General features: G+C 49.2%; 2 protein-coding genes across 2 annotated transcripts; one reads left to right on the top strand and one right to left on the bottom strand.

Moving 5' to 3' along the window:
* Positions 1-235: 235 nt before the first annotated feature.
* LOC122617708 (ubiquitin conjugation factor E4 B-like) lies at positions 236-6141 on the top strand. Its single transcript, XM_043793705.1, has 9 exons — positions 236-594; positions 1199-1516; positions 1767-3179; positions 3244-3815; positions 3966-4362; positions 4425-4537; positions 4837-5161; positions 5220-5562; positions 5622-6141. The coding sequence occupies exons 2-9, from the start codon at positions 1304-1306 to the stop codon at positions 5888-5890; spliced, it is 3645 nt and encodes a 1214-aa protein (XP_043649640.1). The 5' UTR covers positions 236-594; positions 1199-1303; the 3' UTR covers positions 5891-6141.
* A 208-nt stretch (positions 6142-6349) lies between these two features.
* Positions 6350-15076, bottom strand: LOC122611420 (serine/threonine-protein kinase Tor-like). Its single transcript, XM_043784478.1, has 7 exons — positions 14581-15076; positions 14305-14525; positions 13572-14138; positions 12464-13197; positions 10466-12407; positions 7851-10406; positions 6350-7774 (listed from the first exon to the last, which is right to left on the bottom strand). Exons 1-7 carry the CDS (start codon positions 14804-14806, stop codon positions 6608-6610), a joined length of 7413 nt encoding a protein of 2470 aa, XP_043640413.1. The 5' UTR covers positions 14807-15076; the 3' UTR covers positions 6350-6607.
* Between the last annotated feature and the right edge of the window lie 125 nt (positions 15077-15201).

Here is a 15201-nt window from a genome sequence, read left to right as displayed (position 1 = left end):
AGTTATTGGAAGTGATTATTATTGATTATTAAAAGTGAAATTATAAAAATCCATATATCAACTTTTTGTTTTTAAAAATGTTTCGCGACTTTTTGGATGTTTAACGGAACTTTGAATTCGATATTGAAGAGGTTTTGAAATATGTGCGGGCCTGCCAAGGGTTAAATCAACTATCGCCGAGCATTCCGTCTCTAAGTGTGACCCAGGTGCGGCCAGTGTGACCGTCGGCCAGCAGACCAAACTGAAACTCAGTTCGACGACGGACGCGAAACCAAAAATTAAAAGTAATTCGATTGGAGGTTGCTCTGTTGGAAAGGCTGTCAGATTTGCTGAGCACATCGCCTGGCCAGAGAAGCAGTAGTGTCGATATCCGGATCGTAATCGGGCGATCCCAATAGATATAGCCAGCCGAGGGCCGATAACCAATCCCCTCGAAAGTCGCGGAACAAAAGAGAAATTTTTTGCGTGGTCACCAGACGTGGAATTGATCGGGTGAATTGCTAAACCAGACAGAATTCCGTAAAATGCAATAGTTACGGGCTGGAGCACAAGCAATTCGTTTCGCAGCAGGTGAAAGTCGGTCCGTAGAGTCAGGTAAGTGCGCATATATGGCCCCGCAACCCCCGATTTTCCGCATTTCTCTCACCCTCACATCGGCCCGATGCCCGATTATATATCCCACGATTTTGCGTACTTTATCCGCTTCCTCAAATGCGCAGATGAGCACCTACATATGGTGGCCATATCCCGCGCCGATCTGATCGGCTATCCCTAACCATTATATAAGGTTTCGCCATCCGATTCCGCATATGTTATGATATTGTTTACTGCACTTGTTTCGGGTGCAGTGCGCCCAGCGCTCAAGAAATCCCCTTCTAAAAATAGTTGCAGCCGTGCATTTTTTGTCAACCTCGGCCGATCTGCGGCCGATTTTGATTTTCATGCTGCCTGCGTGCGGCAGGTCAGTTGTCCTGCCCCCCAGGTATGCTGCACACCATCCGTTTAGTGCGTAGTTGAGCACAAAGAGAAACAGCCAATCCATCTGGTTTTGGCGATGGCGGCATTGTCTTCTCGTGAACTTGACGTTGACCGCTGGACTTGGTTTTAATGTTCATACTGTTTGTTATTTTATTTATATGTGGACTGCGTGTGCTTTTGTTTGGTTCATTAACCCACATCACCGCCTCTTTTCTTGCAGGAGAAGAAGCGGCGGAAAAACTACGCCACAAACAAACAAAAACAGAGAGAGGCGAAAACAGATTTGGTCGCACAACTGCGCATTCTTTCCCAGCAGATCCCAGAAATGCCGGAAGAAGAGCCGCCACAAAAGCCCATGGAGGAGGAGGAGGATGATGACCAGGAGCAGGAGCAGGACCACGAACAGGAGCAGGATCTGCAGCCCCAGAGGGCGCAAGGCGAGATGCCCAGTCAGCAACAGCCCGAGGAGCGCAACCTCGAGGAGCAGCCACCACAGCCGGCGGAGGCTGTTGTGGTCACCGAATTATCCGCCGAGGAGGCAAGTATCTTAATGAAGCAAAAAATAATGTATACAATTGATATTGTTCTTATCACACTGCGAATGAAAATATTAGTCTACCTCAAAAATGCTTTTTAAAAAGAATACATTTCAATTAAAGTTGTTTGGATATTAGATTTTGTTAATACTTAAAGATACATTTAAAGTAATCGTGGTACGCATGTAGACCATTTCATAAAACGATAAAGAATAGAGAACTTTATTAAACTAACCTCTTGAAATCTTTCAGATGCGCGCCCGTCGTCTTCGGACTTTGGCCGCCCGAAGTGGCATCCAGAGTGTCCTGGCGCCTCTGACTACCAGTCCGGAGAAGGAGCCACGGAAACCGACCAATGTCTCTGGCGAGTCTCGACTGGTACGCGAAGCGACGCCCAGCGACAAGGAGGTGTCACTGCCCACCTCGGCGCCCGCCTGGTCGGCACTGAGCGGAAAACCGGACATGGATGTGGAGATGAAGTCGGTGGCCTCGACACCAGTGCAAGATGTAGATATGACCCCAGCGCTCAGCCTGCCAACCACCGAGGCCACCAAGAGGAGCGTGCTGCAGAGTTGCAAGATATCCGCTGGAAATGCTGAGTTGTCCATTGAAACAGTAGGCAGTCCAAACAAAAGTGCAGATGAGCTGAACGAACAGCTGCTCTCCCGCCTGCTAAATGCCACGTGGAATGAGTACGGCAGCGGGTCCATCATTTGTGCCCAGAGTGCCAGCTTCCTGGAGCAGCAGCCCCACCGCAGATTCGACTTTGAGTGCATGGTGTCCAATGTGCTTATGGAGGCTGCATTAAAGATCTACAACGATGAGCTGAACGAAGGAGAGGGCGTTTGCGTTAAAGCGGACGACAAAGAGTTCTCCTCGGCCAAGAAAATAAAATCAGATGATACGGAAGTACAGGAAATACTTGCCAACGCGGTAGCCACCGGAGGACCAACAGCCGCCGAGGAAACTACGGCTGCTGGCGCATCTGGACCAGTTGAAGCGACTAGTGCCGAGGCTGCCGGTACTTGCGTAGCGCCATCGGTGCTTAGCATCGTGACCACCACCAAGCACCACGTACTGCTTTATTTAATCCGGTGCTACCAGAACTATCAGACAGAGTGCTCACGAAAGACGCCCCTGACCCAGCCTGCTCTGCAGCTGGCCTTCGAACAGGTGATGCGAATGACCGTCCTGGTGCTCACCGATCGCATCTACCAGAATCTCAACGGCCACATGGATCAGTCTGCTCTGCTGGAGCTGATGTACACGGACAAGGTGAGCGAGTCTTTCCTCATCGACTTGATAGCCCACACGCACCAGGATCGCGACGCATTCGACACAATTTTCAGTCAGGTGCTGCGTGGTCTATTCGCCGGAATGCAGCGCAATATCTGCACTTCCAAGATCAGTGTGCAGCAAATCGAGTGGCTGGCCAAACTGGTTGTCATCAAGGTGGGCAATGTGCGGCCCATCGCAGATCTCGTGTCCAGGCAGCCCAACTTCCTACCACCCCTCTGCACAAAGATCTCCGGTCGGGAAATAGTAAAATGCAGCTTTCTGGGGCCCTTCCTCTCCGTGTCGCTTTTCGCAGAGGAGAACGTCAAGTTTGCAGAGTTTACCACCAAGAACAAGCTCGAAGATGCTGCCAGCTCTCGTTTGCGATGGGTGAGTAACTAATGTAATAGTTTGATTTCGTAAATGAACTGATTGGATTTATGTTACCTTTTAGGAGCTGCACTCTATGCGCACTCACATGCACGTAGTGTTCCATTCGCTGTGCGTAAATGCTAGCAGTCGTCCCAAGACGCTAGAATACATCGGCAGTATCCTTCGCCACAACGACCGTCGTGTGCAGTTCGCCAGCGACGAAAAGCTGTTGGCCAGGGACGGCTTTGTGATTAACCTGATGAGCGTGCTGCAGCAGCTGTCGGTTAAGATCAAGTTGGACCGCATTGAGCCAAACTTCCACTACTATAAGAACTCCCTCGTTAACATCGAGCAGGATACCAAGATTAGGTACAGCGAGGAGGAGTACCGCAGCTTCCTGGCCCGTGATTTCAGCCAGCCCGTGGAGAACACAAACTTCCAGACGCAGTGTTGGTTCCTTACCCTACAGGCCCATCATCTGGGCTACCTGCCTGCCATCCAGCGCTACCGCCAAAAGGTGCGCGCCATTAAAGAGCTGCAGAAACTCATCGACGAACTGGACCGTACCAAGCCCCATTGGGTCAACTCCCGCTACGCCAACCGTAATAATCAGTTTAAGGAACGCTGGGAAAAGCAGCTGCGAAAGCTAAATCGGTAGGTTATTTTGAAAATCATTGTATATTTTTATTTATTTTGGGTTATTGGAGTATGCTATCTGGTGACTCACATGTTTGCGTGATGAGTCACTTGCACCTAAGTATGGCGCTTCTTTGGATTTTATTTGAAATACCTTCCAAATTTCAGATCGAAGACCTGCTGCGAGATCACACTTTTGGATCCGGCCCTGCTCCAGCGCTGCACAGAATTTTACTCTACTGTCTGCGAGTTCATGCTGTACCAGTTCGAGGGACGTCCGATCGAGGGACCCTTCATCTCCAAGCTGCCAGTGCAGCAGCTAATACCGACGGATGCATTTTCCGCACTGCCCGAGTGGTACATCGACGACATCGCCGAGTTCATCCTGTTCACCATGCAGCATGCCAACGTGGACATCCGCCAGGGCATCGACCACTCGATCATCACCTGGCTGCTGACCTGCGTCTGTGCCTCGCACCTCATCAAGAATCCATACGTGACTGCCAAACTGGTTGAAGTGATGTTTGTGTTCTCCTTGAAGCCAGCCAACTCGGTTAACACGGCGGTAGGTTCCGGTTACAATCGCTTAATGACACTTCTAAAGCCTTGTTTATATGTTCCAAACAGATGTGGAACCATGAGTTGGCCCAAAACGCCCTGGTCAGCGCACTGATGAGGTTCTATGTGGACGTAGAGACAACGGGCCAAAGCACTGAGTTTTACGATAAGTTTACCATAAGGTGAGCATGCCAATAAACCCAACCCAGCAAGTTAATTATTTAGAATGAGTCATAATGACGGTAACGAACTCTCATATTGGTGACCTATTCTGGAAAGTTCTGAAAATTATTTGGGGTGAAGATTTTAATACATTAAATAAGAGCTAATTGCCTTTTAATTATTTATCTTCGCAATACAAATATGCTACATGCATATTTGTAATCTCATACTGACACCCATAAATGCAAAGTACTCTCCCAATTTGTTTAATGACCGATTTACAAACAAATGTAATTAATCAAATATTATCCCTGTGCAGATACCATATTAGCCATCTGTTCAAATCCATGTGGGAGAATCCCATCCACCGGCAGGCCGTCATTTGTGAATCGCGAGTGGGAAATCAGTTCGTGAAGTTTGTCAATATGTTAATGAACGACACCACCTTTTTGCTGGACGAGTGCTTGGAGAACCTGAAGCGCATCCACCAGACCCAGCAGCTGCTATCGGATAAGGCTAATCTCAGCAAGATGAGTGCGGAGCAGCAACAGAGCCGACTTACTCAGCTGGCGACGGACGAGCGCCAGTGCCGCTCCTACTTGACCTTGGCTCGCGAGACAGTCGATCTGTTTCACTATCTGACAGTGAGTGGGGATAGAAAACGCCAATGCTACATAAATGTAATCCTATTATCAATTTTAGAGCGACATTAAGGAGCCGTTCATGCGCGCCGAGCTTGTAGATCGGCTTAGCTCCATGCTGAATTTCAATCTGAAACAACTGGCCGGGCCCAAGTGCAACGACCTGAAGGTCAAGAACCCGGCCAAATACGGCTGGGAGCCACGCAGTCTGCTGGCCCAGATCTTCGACATATATCTCCACCTGGACTGTGATAGATTCGCTGAGGCCCTGGCTGCCGACGAGCGCTCCTTCGACGTTCAAATCTGCAATGAGGCAGCATCGAGGATTAAGCGACTGGCCCTCCGATCGGCGGTTGAAGTAGAGCGATTCAAGGCGCTCACTCAGAGAGCCCACGAAATCTATGGTAAGAGGTTAAGAAACAAGGAAAGGAATCATAATACAACTGGAATGTTTTGTTTACAGTTACCAATCAACAGACTGAAGATGAATGCGCCGACGCACCCGATGAGTTCAAGGATCCGCTTATGGACACCCTCATGTCGGACCCAGTGGTGCTTCCCTCCGGCACGGTGATGGACCGGGCGATTATCACACGCCACCTGCTCAACAGCTGCACCGACCCGTTCAACCGACAGCCCCTCACCGAGGACATGCTGGTGCCCAACATTGAGCTGAAGCAGCGCATCGACGCCTGGCGCAAGGAGCAGCGCGGCAAGCGGAACAACAGCTAAGCCTCGTTCCTACGAGGCCGCACCATGCCCCTTCAACCCATACTGCTATACTTAGGACTAGTTTAATGTGCAGTTTTAGTGTCTACCTATCTTCTACATATAAATATAAATATTCTTTGTGCAGGATTTAGTTTATTTGTGGCGCCCCCGATTTTTGGCTGGCCTGCACGTTTTAGTTATCATTAATCGCCGCTCCCGATAGGAGTCTTAATTATTTAGATGTTTTGAAAAATATTGAAAATTTTTGCAAATGTTTCGTTGTTTTTCTATTTGGTTGCGAAAGAACGACACAATATCGAATTGTTCGTTTGGCCCTAACGTTGTGCGGGTCTTTGGTGATTGAAAAATTGAATTTATCTGCAATTGGATTTCCAAATAAAAAATAATGAATAACACAAATCGTTCAATTGATTTGCGGTGGTCTAGATGGTAAATTAATTAAATAATACTTTCAAAACGTTGATTGTTTCAAGGTTTTTAATGATTTATACAAAGTTGGAATCTATTTTCCAATCTGATTTACAAATAATAGATAATTAAGCGTATCACTAACATAAATTATAAAAATATTTTATACTTAATTCCTAGTTGCATTCACCTCGGAAGCCTTTCCAGAGATGGTTGCACCCAATTCAGTTAGTAGTAGTAATCGTAAGTTCGTAATCTCGCTCAGTCAATTGCCGGTTGTCGCAAGGGATCTCCGCCGGATCTCTTGACCTACCAAAACGGACACCAGCCAATGTAGCACTGGCAGAGGTTCTCGTTGTTGGTCGCCTGCTGGATGAGCAGCTCCACTTGCTGCTGCTCGTTTACGCTCTTTTGCGTCTGGAAGTCGGTGCCAGTTAGCTTGCACTTGACCCGCTTGATTACCTGGCTGGCTTTGCTGTTCGTCTCGTCGGCCACGTTGTTGTGGAGGCCGCCTTGCTGCAGCGTGGGATCGTAGGGCTTCGACTTGGCCATGGGCAGGGAGTCCTCCACGGAGTTGCTGAGGCTGTCCTGCATTCCGGAACCGCCCCTTCCACCTGGAGCACCCGCCCCAGCCACTGCATCGTTACCCTTCTTGTCCACATCCAACAGTCTCCAGTTGAGCAGCGGATCATAGACAAAGGCCTCCAGCACCGCCATCAGGGAGTCCTTGTTGCGACGGAGCACCAGCATCACGCTTTCGCAGGTACGCCTGTAGGTGCCCTCGATGCCAGTGACCTCCATCGCCTTAATTAACATCCGGGTGAGTCGGAAGGGTATCTTTTCGGGAAACTTTTCGCGCGTCATGGCCACCTCGAAGCAGTCGCCAAAGTCTATGTGCAGTATTTTGCCACTCATGCGATCCAGCATAAGGTTCGATGGATGACGATCGCCCAGACCCAGGATGTATCCAACCATAGACATGACTGCCAGTGAGCGGGTGTAGTTGTTTCTCCGCTCAAACCATAATTCGGAGGACGGGGACTTGAGCCACAGCAACTTGGCCAAGTCGTCGCCTTGGGTCTGACCCAACGCATGCTCGAATACTTCAACTTTCTGCATCAGCGTGAGGTGATCATAGTCTGGCGCAAAATTGAGCATTGTGCGATGCTCCTGATTTAGTGGCACCTTCTTCTTGTCGCGGTAGTCGCGGATTAGCGTATGCAGGGTGTCACAATGTGGCACCCAACCAATAAGGCCCGAGTTGGTACTGAGCGGGATAACCGCATACCGCTGGATAGCCAGGTTACGCCGGAACGTGTCGGGGTCATCCAGTAGCAATGTATTCACCAAAGAAAATAGCTGCATCACGCGTTCGTCCTGACGAAGATCCTCGTGTCCCTTTAGAAGGTACATATAGTCCTTGCCATTGGAGCCACGAATGCACAGTTTTCGTGGGCGCTGCTTGGATGTAATCACCTGAAATCAGGATAGAAACTTGAATTAACACCCACAAAAGCAAGTTAGGAAATTTCAAAGAAAATGTTATCCTTACCTGAAGGTTGGTTTTAATGATACTAATGCGGATGAGCTCCTGGCCAGGGTTGTAGGACCCGGGTACGGCCAGCTCGAGATCTTTGCACGTCATCAGTTTGGGCGAGACATACGGCAGCTCTAGCGAAGTAAGCTGTGGCAGCTGGCGCGAGATCTTTTGGAAGACGTGATAGTATATGTCCCAGGCTCGATCAAGATCCATCACCACCGCCGATGTCTTGTACCGCTGCGACCACTCATACGCTTCCGTCAGCTCACGACCATAGGCCTGCGAGAAGGATGTCTCTTTGAGCGTCTGCGGTCCCCTCTCCAGCATCGCATGCAGTGGCTCCAAAATCTCAAACATGCCCTTAACGTTGCGATCCCCAAAGTAGAGTCGCGAAGCTTCCTCCAAACCCTCGTGCCACTGTTCGTGCCAAAGGATCGCCACACGGATGAGCTCATCACTGCACATGACCGCCTGCTCCACCAGTGTGGGCGAGTGTTTTCTCATTGAGTCGAGGATCTTAAATGCGGCGTTCCTGCGCGCCAATGACGCCGACTTGGAAGCGACTGTTAGAGGATAGACCAGAGCCTGCGGGTGATTCTTTCCTATGTCCATAAGGAGCTGGTGGATCAGTTGACCCACCAACTGACGGTGGGTATCGATGCGGGCAATAAGCTGCGGGATAACCTGAAGCCAGGTGTTGATCTCGATCAGCTTCATTCCAGAGAGCAGCGCCTCGTACACCTCCGCATGGTTGCCATAGTCAAACCAAAGGGTTAAAAGACGTAGCGTATCCTGTAGCGAATTGCCCTTTATAAGGCTGATGGAACGGAAGAATCCCTGAACTGCCGGAACGGCGTATTGCTGTATGATCATTAGATCGCTGTCGAGGCCCAAGCCCATTGTCATTCCCATACTGGCTCCCGGAGGCTGTTGTTTGTCCAGCGCCGATTTCTGCGCCTGCACCACCTTAAAGTTCATGTATGCCCACAGGTGCCAGGCCTTGTACCAGTTGGGATCGTAGCTAGTGGCCTTTTCAAAGCACTCGAGGGCGCCTGGTATGGCCTCCGGTCCGATGCTGTCCTGCAACTTGTTCTGCCAGGTGGCCAAGCGCAGATAGCAGCGGGCCATAAGGCGCTGATCTTGCTGCTTCAGTGCTTCCGGAGGTAGGCAGCTAAGCTCCTGACTATATGTGTTTACGAAGTGCCTCAACTGTTCGTAGGCATCTTGCAGCTGATTATTGGCAGCCATGTACTTGGTGTACGCGTAAGTCACCTGGGGTTGATTGCACGGCAGTGGCTGGTGCGGATTCAGCTTGGGATCGGTGCCAAGTAGCATCACCAGAGTTTTATGGGACAAGTGCAGAGAACCGCTCTTTCTACACAAACTAGCGTACTTCAGCCAGGTGTGTATGTCGTCGTGCGGTTTTACCACCAGCGAGTGCACCTGAATGATCCTTCGCCAGTCCTCTACCAGTCGCTGGCCTCCTTGAAGACGCTTCCACCACATGGTCTTTAAGGGCTCTCGCCTCTCTGGGATCAGCTTGAACTGGATGACCTCCTCCAGCTCCGCCAGCATTTGTACGCAGACCATGGCTCCGTAGGCTCTTTCATAGGACTCGCCCGCCATTGATGTGAGCTCCGTGTCCAGGAGATCCCTCGTTTCGTCAATAAGGCGCTGTGCGGTCTCAAAGTCGTCATGATGCACCGCGAGCACTGCTCGATAGTAGCTTCCGTCTTGGGTATCCTCTGGTATACACCTCACGTACTCCCGCATCGCTTCCCAATCCTGGAGACCCCAGGCAGCTACCGCAGCCAAGGGTCCTGCTCTTGATTTGGCCTCCGTACCGAAGGATTCCCACTCGTGCTTGGTCACGGTGCTCAGCTCCGACCAATCTCCGAGGGCCTCCAGGCAGCGCATGTGACCGAGACGGGCCTCCAAGTCCGAGGAATCTGTCTTTAGATTCCTTTCATAATGTTCCAGCGCCTGATCCCAATTGTGAAGTTTTTCATACCACCTTCCTTGAACATTTAATTCGTTTGCTGCATTTCGATAGGTTGTAAGCAGACCTTCCGCAGCTTCTCTTTGCTGCAGCTTGTTGTTGATTAGAATCAAGGACTCGAAAACTTGGGAGTCCTCCCGCAGAAGGAACTCCTCCTCCTTGTAACGCAAGGCTTTGGCATAAGCTCTGCAAGCCATCGCTCGAGTACCCAATAGCTTAGTCTCTATTGGTATTGGATCGCGATCACAATGCTCCATAAACTCGGCAAGGTTGAGGATTGTCTGAGTGATTTCCGGCATGTCGGTAACTTGCAGGGCTTGAATCAGCGACTGAGTAAGCTCGTTCTTTAGATCTGGCGAGAGTTCCGTCCAACAGGAGATAAATGCGGCGTTGAAAAGATCTCGCAACAGCGTATCGTACTCTTGGGCCAACGAACGACAGGCTCTCAGTGCGTGCGAGGGCGATTCCTTTAGCAGGCCAATGGACAACCGCTTTAGCCACTCCACCCAGTCATCTTTGGACACCCGACGCGTCACCTGCCACGCCGTTCGTAGTTCGTTTGTGGTAACCTACAAGGAAATAAACAGTTTCAGAGCTTGAACGACACAATGAACTATTATCAACGAACCTGCAGATTTTTATTATTACTATTCCGGTCAGTCACAAATGGCTCGTTGTGTTTGAACTTGGCCGGGCGCAGATCTGACTCTCCGGGCCCACTGGAATCCGCCAGTGTGCTGTTGGACTTAATCTCACTCAGTAGCTTCTCGTATTCGGGATCCGAAATGCGATGCTTGTTGAGAGTGCGCTGGACCATTGGCACGAACACCAGGTAATTCTTGCCCAGTTGGTTTACCAGTGAGCGGAGGGTAATCATGGCTTGGTTTCGAAGCTCTGGTTCAGTGTCCAGCACTCGAACCAACGGATGTATGATGCGCGATGAGAAGTCGGTGAAGTCGAGCTGACAGGCTAGATTGTTGATCGTTTCCAGAGCTACCATTGACACCTGCTGTGGTACATACGGAGAATCGAAGAGTTTCACGATTGGAGGCACAATCAGCGGCAGGTAGTACCCCAAGGTACTGCCAAACTTTTGGAGAGCTTGGAGCAGCCTTCTGGTGACCATTCTATCCTTGGAGTTATCGTGCTGCAACACTCGCAGAATTTGTGGGATCAGCTCCGCCAAATAATCCCTAAACTCGCATCCCAAGGCCACGGCGATCTGTTCAATCAAATTGATTAAAGTGTTTTGCAGAGGCGTGTTAATGGTCCAAAACTCTTTGATTAACTTGAAAATATCTCCCATGTAGCTGATGATGTGCAGCTTCACAAAAGCCACCAGAATGGCCAGCTGCTGGAAGAGGAACTCCCTCAGATTGTTATCCGCAGTGCGTACGTTGTCCAGCAAATTTGGCAGCACTTGGGCCAAGTACGGCACACATTTGATGCCCAGGCTCTGGAAGATAAAAGTCACCGCCTGCACCACACTGGTGTGTCGAGTACTTAGCGTAGGATCACGTAGGATCCTCATCAAAGCAGCGATGGCTACAGCGGGATAGTACTCATCCAACGCGTTACCCATATTAACGAGCAGCTCAGCGGTGGAGATGTCCTGACTTTCATCTACCTTGCCATCTGAGTATGCGATTAAGACATTATCCTTTTGGCTATCAATCAAGCCCTTGTTCATTTTGTGCTTGTAGGGATCCATGGCTCCCAATAAGCCCAGCACTCGGATTGTTTCCCTTCGTATGGAACGACGTTGCTCCGTTTTAAGGAAATTAATTAAAATGTCTATTAGCACGGGGTACTTGTGATATGGGCTAACCACCCTTCCAGTTGCACTGATTAACTGGCCCAAGGTCCACAGAGCCACTCCTCGCTTGTCCGGACTGCCAGCGTCCCCCAGCATTTCGAGTAAAATGGACAGAAGGTCGTCTGCCCACAGTTCCATTTCATCGGAGCCTCCATTTACCTCTGCTAGATCACCAATGGTGCGAAGCACATTCAAAATAACTCCTGGATTCGATTCCGGTTCATGCAACTTGGGCACTAATGCCTTAAGGATCGGATTCATGTATGAGGATATTAGCCTGGGCGTGCTTATCACCAGATGGTCAAGCATCTTGGCGCTCTGCTCCTTGTTCCGACTCATTCCCGAGTACTTCAGATCCGTGATTAACTCGATCATGGTGGTTCTTAATTTAGGCATCACATAAGCAGGGTTCATGGACGACAATCTTCCAACGGTAACCATTGCCAGTTCGCGGATCTCAAAGATTTCGTCATGCAGCGTAATAAATAGTGAATTTAGAGACTCTGGCTGAGCAAGCTTCGCATCAAAGGTCTCGTCCAGCGAACGAAGAATACATATTCGCACATTGCAGTCCATATCTGTAATTGCCACCATTAGCAGGCGCTCAATCACGTGGGAAACGGTGTCGCTGAGAGTCTTGGAGTTCTCCATACTTTCAGAGGATTGCACTGCCAGTTTGAGGAGTCGTGTGCAGGTCTGCACTGCTTCCAGGCGAATCTCCTGCTGCTCGTGTACAATGAAGAAGTCGGCACATCTGAAAAATAATTTATAACTTGTAATGCGAATAAAATGTTAAAATTGGGGGCTTACCGTTGCACGAAGTCCAGCATGTTTTGCTCCTCAAAGTTGAAGGTGCCCAGTGTTTTGAGTGCCAGCACTGTGGTGGCTCCGTCAGCATTCTGCATCAGCGAACCATCGATGGCGATCGATGGCAAAGCAGTGTAAGGTACAACAGTCGCCTTGTTCATCAGCACCTGGGACAGGATTCCGATCAATCCTTCTGTAATGGCCGACTTAAGTTGCGGCACATTCTCGGAGAGTTCTCTTAGGCAAACAGTCAGAGCTGGCGAAAGACCCGTGTAGAACATCTGCTCAAGGATATCCTTAACATCGTCGGCTATCTCCGACTTAACGGCATGCGCAAGAAGCGTAATGCAGGCAAAGACCGCAGGATCCACTGGCACCTTTCGTTTGCTGGTCAAATCTTTTGCTGGCAAAGCGACCTTCACGCTGGTCATTATACTGGATAGATGAACCTCGATCGCACTCTGCACTGCCACAGCCATGTAACCAATTGTAATGTAGGCCACCGTGCGATCCTTTTCCTTGCCTCGCAGAATCTGCATTAAATGCGACACGCATGTTTGCAGGTATTTTTCCACAAAGACAGCGCGGTTAAAAGCAGCCAATCGAGGCAGAATTTGAAGGAGTGCCTGCTGTACATACGGGGACTTTGAAGTTCGCTGCTCCAGAACATTGTCGCAAATGGTGGTATAGTGCTCCTGGAGGATCTCTTGAGCATAGGCGGATTCCAATACGTTGTGCTGCAGGATGTCGATATAATGAGTTATTCGTATTTTAAAGTGCCTTAATATAAGTAAGTGGTTTGTTTTTAAATTAAATAAAATTAAAATTTCTTTTTAATATAAAAAAAATTAAAAAATGTTTTTCTATGAGCACGGTTGTCAAAAAGATTTGCCGCCCACAAATATTTGTGCTAGGCTATCACACTCTACTGCTATATTTGAATACTTCGACACTTTACACAATTTTTAAACTATAATAAGGTCAGCTGATTTCTTCCCGTCAGGCATCTGTTGGTTTTTAGATACATGTAAAGTACTACGTAAGCCAATAGGCAAATAAATGAAAATAACAAATACATTTGTGTGTGGAGGTATTGGATCGTTAGACTCACGCTCGCGAACTTGGCCACTCCTTTGTGATGCTCTCCCTCGCCCAAATGTGTTTGGGTGCTGCCCAGCTTGTCAATGAAGGGCACCTTTAGCCGCGGCACTAAAGTGTTCAGCTGGGAACCCATACCGGACGAACTGCTGGCCTCCAGAAACTTATTGTGGTGGGTCTTGGGAAACAGCGTCCTCAGCGCCGTGTAGCGCCGCTCCCATGTGGCATTGGCACAGCGAAAGAGCTCGTTGAAGACGATGAGGCCACCGTGAATGCGGTCGTCTCGGGTCATGCCCTTCTGATCCTTGCTGGCGGCCAAGTCCGCATTGAAGCTCCCATTGGCCTCGTCATAGCAGATTCTGTACCACTGTGGTTCGCTGGACTGTTTGGTGCTCTCCCGCTGCGCGGTGACAATTAAAGCCGCCCTCAAAGCCTCGCCAGCAGACTCTCGTATAGCAGGTTTGGGATCGAAGATGGCGTTAAAGATAACCTCAAAGAAGGTCAGGATGTGCTGGTAGAAGTATGTCGGCAAGGCGATCGCCAGCTCCCGGAGGATAAAGACGGCTGCATGGCGGCGGTACTGAAAAAAAAAACACATTTTAAAAACCCGTTAACATTTCGCTTCCAAAATATTAATACTTATATATTATAATGATAAAAATTTTATATGTTATTTTATAATATTTTAAGTAATGTTCTTCAACTATAAAATCGGGCTTTAAATTTATATTTATCATGTAATTCACCTCTTGTCTCTCGCCTCTGAGCACCTCAAAAGCCTTCTTAATATCGAAGTCAAAGGAGTCGGCGCCCTTGGACGTGGGCATGTTGGCCAATTTGACCAGGGACCGGGCGGCAATCTCCATGACGGACACATCGTTGATCAGAAGGAGATCGCGCAGACGGTTGAGATACGGGGAAATTCCCTTCCTGGCAGTAAGACTGCCCTCGCAGTTAATCAGGCACTCTGAAAGGGAAGACGTTAGATCCTCTGACGAACTACTGGCGACCCAAGAACTCACTCATGGCCAGAGCACCGCCCTTCTTCTCGTTGATGTCCGTCGCATTCACCATCGTGAAGATGTGGTGGTCGAACTCGTCGAAGAATTGGGCCAGCTCCTCCTGGGACATCTCGCGCAGCTCTGTCTTCACATAGAAGAGCAGATCCTGGGTGGCCTTGTTCTGTACATTCCGGTTGCGGGACTTAAGCCCGTTGACGAACTGCTGCACCACCGACGTCGTCGACATGGCTGGGCAGGGTTTATTCACGTTTAAAGAAGATTTTCACTTGCATTTGGGAGGGGAAAGGGTGGAGCAGGTGCATCTGCCTGCTGTCTCCGGACTTTGGAGGTTATCTTATTGGTTGCCCTGGGGCGCTATACGCACTGATCCACTAGTCACTCGATAGGATCTCATGTGCTGGCACCGGAGCCGAACGATCTCACTCTGATGCAGGACGTTTGCTACCTTTAATTCCGGATTACTTCGGTTTTTACGGAAATTTATTGCAGCCGCTGCCGATTAGTGATGTAAAACTGACTTCGATGGATTGACAATCGATGTTTTCTTGCCGATATTTCTCAATGCTTATGTCGATATCAAATATATGCCCTTAAAAACTTTAGATATTATATATTTACATA

Source organism: Drosophila teissieri, chromosome 2L (genome assembly GCF_016746235.2).
Source record: "Drosophila teissieri strain GT53w chromosome 2L, Prin_Dtei_1.1, whole genome shotgun sequence".
In the NCBI taxonomy this organism is placed as follows: domain Eukaryota; kingdom Metazoa; phylum Arthropoda; class Insecta; order Diptera; family Drosophilidae; genus Drosophila; species Drosophila teissieri.
This window is presented reverse-complemented; position numbering and strand designations above follow the sequence as displayed.